Genomic DNA, 3,582 nt, shown 5'->3' with positions numbered 1-3,582 from the left:
GTAGAAAGAACTTAAGGAAACTCCAGAAAAAATTTTCCTCCCTTTAGGCTTGTATAAAAGAATTCATGATAAACATTTCTTTTCATTTTTTCAATTTTAAAGTATATATGAAAGATAATTTATAATTTATTGATTTTATAACTTTAAAATGTTTAGCTCATGCTGCATGTGTTGCTTAAGAAAGATAAATTCATCAAAACTTCATTCTGCAAATGGTGTATCTCCTTAGACAAATATATTTGAACACTAAATAGATGGATAAAATATTAACTTTGTACAGATATTTTTACAAAAATTACATGCAAATTGTAGGAATAAATAGTAACTCATAAAGTATTGTCTTTGAAGTAAATCCACCCAATTGATTTTCTGCACTGTGAACATTCTGGTTCAAAAGATCAGTTTCTTTTTTTTCTTATGCTGATGCCCTTCCTCAGCTGTCTTTGCAAGACACTCTTCACTTCTTTGTTCCGCAGGGTATAGATGAGAGGGTTCAGCAATGGTGTGATCACAGTGAAGAAGAAACTGACAAATTTGCCATGTTTTGAAGCAAATTGGTTCTTAGGGTCTGTGTAAACCATGGCCACTGTCCCATAAAACATGAAGACCACAGTGAGGTGGGAGGAGCAGGTAGCAATGGCTTTCTGCCTTCCCTCCTCAGATTGGATTTTACCTAAAGTTTGAGCTATGTATCCGTAAGAAGTCAGGATCAACCCCATTGGCAAAATTGTAAAGAAAACAGCAGAGATTGTCATCTGCCACTCAGTAGTGGAAGTGTCTCCACAAGTTAGTCTTATGAGAGAAGGAACCTGACAGACAAAGTCATCCAGACAATGGTGGACACAAAACGGCAGCTGGAATGTGATAGGTGTTTGGGTAACGAGACTCAATCAGTCCAGACAGCCAAGACATAAGCACCAGTTTCCAACAGAACTGAGGATGCATGATGATAGTGTAGCGCAGGGGCTGGCAAATAGCAACATAGCGGTCAAAAGCCATCACCACCAGCATGACACCTTGTGTGGCACCAACACAGAGCACCATGCCCAGTTGAATGATGCATCCTATGTAAGTGATGCTCTTATCTGGCCCCCACAAATTGAACAACATTTGGGGCACAACAGTCGTGGTGAAACAGAGATCCAAGAAAGAGAGATTGCTAAGAAAGAAGTACATGGGGGTGTAGAGTTGAGGGTTCATGTATGAGAGCAAGATGATAGTCATGTTGGAGAGAATGATCATGGTGTATAAGAAGATCACTATCCAGAAGAGAACCATTTCTAGCTGGGGAAATTCAGAGTAGCCAAGGAGTACAAATCCCACTGGGAAGCTCTTGTTGGTGTTTCCTGTTGCTTTTGGCATAGAGTTTTGGACGTAATTTTAAGGAAAAAAATGTGAATAGATTTGAGAAAAGGTTAACTAGACAGGAAAAGAATTTGTTTTCCATAGGGTCTTGGGAAATGGGACATATTGGGGATTTTCTTACCTTAGACCAATAGCATACAATCTCTCTTCTAAAAAGCTGTGAGTTTAACGTAGAAAGGAGTATTCATTAAAAACTAACCTTGAGATTCATTCCCATAATCTGTAATCATAACATCCCCACCAGACATCCTCAGATAATCACCTTAGATCACATGCATTTTCCTCCCAGATCATTCATGCTATGTATGTAGTAGCTAAATAAAATGTTGAACAGCAAGCTTTTGCTTTGAAATATGTAGTTATCTAATTTATCAGGGTACAATTTGAAGTTTGGTGATATGAGTAGGAACACATGAAATGGAGGTCCTAAACAGTGATACCCTGAACATAAATAATTTTTAGTATCTGAAGAACAGAAATTTGGGATAGGAACCATACCAATTTTTAAATGAGGCAAACCTAAGTTGAATGTTTTACCATTTTTAACTAAAGCAATTTAAACTTACTTAATAGATAACTTTAAAATATGCATCAATATTCTTATCTGATGAGTAGCTACAATAACTCTTACCCCAGGTGTATCACATGAATTATACCAATTACTGTATAATAATTCTGAATTATATGAATAATTGTATAATGTTCTCAATAATCCTTTGGGGATAATACAAATCTTTAATATAGAACAATAACTTAATAATAGAAAAATCAAACAAATAAAATTAAAAAATATGTATTTTTAAAGCTTTACATCATGGACAGGAAAGCAAAGAAAGGTGATTCATGGGCTAATGCTAATTAGTAGAAAGGTATGGTATTAGTTTTGGGTATTATTGTCTTGGGGTATTAATTTTGTCTTCTAGGAACTTTATAATAGTTCAGAGAATTTCAAGAATGTAAGAGGCATCAGAGACAAAAATACTGTTAGGTATATAAAATTGATTTTTAGACTGTAAATATTACATTTTGCTAGTGGTCAAACAATACAAAAATCTGAGGAGCATTACAGAGGTCTGCTACTATTCAGTAGTAAGTTTATGTGTATTTATTTAGAACCTGTCACGTGCCAGGCACTGTGCTATGGCATGGCGATATCAGACTCTTTGTGACTCTGTGTACTGTAGCCTGCCCAGCCTCCTATGTCCATGAATTCTCCAGGCAAGAATACTGGAGTGGGTTGCCATTCCCTTCTCCAGGGGATCTTCCTGACACAGGGATCGAACCCGGGTTTCCTAGAGTTGCAGGCAGGTTCTTTACCAACTGAGCCACCAGAGAAGCCCAGAATGGAGAGATAAGAAATCCTTAATGCAGGCCCATGGGGGAGAGAGCAAGTGAAAAAAACAAGCAAATAAATCATAAGCAGTATTCAACTATTTTAAAGATAATTCTAAAAATAATAATTTAAAAATCAAGAGTATTATCATTAGGATAAAAATGGAGGATATGAGAACAGAAGAGGATCATTTTACTCAGAGGAAACAGGAAGACAAAGCAATCTAGTACTGAGGAAGTGTGTCTATACAAGGAATCCAGATAGCTGACAGAATGTTAAAGCCTTGTACACTAGATGTGGTGAGACATGTCAGATGAACTCAGCTTCTCTGTGCTAAGTTCCCATGACCATGTCCTGAACTTATTTCATTTTTTTTTTTCTGCAGGATTCCTGAACCAACTATGAAATATCCATTTGCTTTACCAGACTGTATTGTTCCTTTAGTTCTCTAATTATTTAGAGTATTTTTCATGTACTTACCTTCACTTGGCTCAAAATGTGTCATACTCGACATTTAGACAAGAATGACGTAGTTCATATGGATTTATTTTTAAATGATATCATGGGCTCATTTGTCATTATGTGAAAAAAAAATTTAGGTCAATTATATATATATATATATATATTTACAAATTCCTTTGAATTATTTTTAAAGATTTTTTTTTACTATATAAACACATTTTATGAGCAGTATAGTATATATCCCTGGTGGCTCAGTTGGTAAAGAATCCACCTGCATTGCAGGAGACCTGGATTTGATCCTTGGGATCTGGAAGATCCCCTGGAGAACAGAATGAAAATCCACTCCAGTCCACTCTACTATTCCTGCCTGGAGAATCCCATGGACAGAGGAGTCTGGAGGGCTACAGTTCATGGGATCACAA

The 3,582-nt window shown here is 36.2% G+C and overlaps 1 protein-coding gene across 1 annotated transcript; it reads right to left on the bottom strand.

Moving 5' to 3' along the window:
* Positions 1-398: 398 nt before the first annotated feature.
* LOC105004223 (olfactory receptor 2H1-like) lies at positions 399-1,362 on the bottom strand. Its single transcript, XM_010861766.1, is given in 2 exon segments — positions 399-881; positions 883-1,362. Coding segments are annotated over 2 exon segments (963 nt in total).
* Between the last annotated feature and the right edge of the window lie 2,220 nt (positions 1,363-3,582).

This window comes from Bison bison, unplaced genomic scaffold, assembly GCF_000754665.1.
Source record: "Bison bison bison isolate TAMUID 2011002044 unplaced genomic scaffold, Bison_UMD1.0 scf7180017857981, whole genome shotgun sequence".
Taxonomy (NCBI): Eukaryota; Metazoa; Chordata; class Mammalia; order Artiodactyla; family Bovidae; genus Bison; species Bison bison.
Note: the sequence above shows the minus strand (reverse complement) of the source record. Positions and strands in the feature narration are given on the sequence as shown.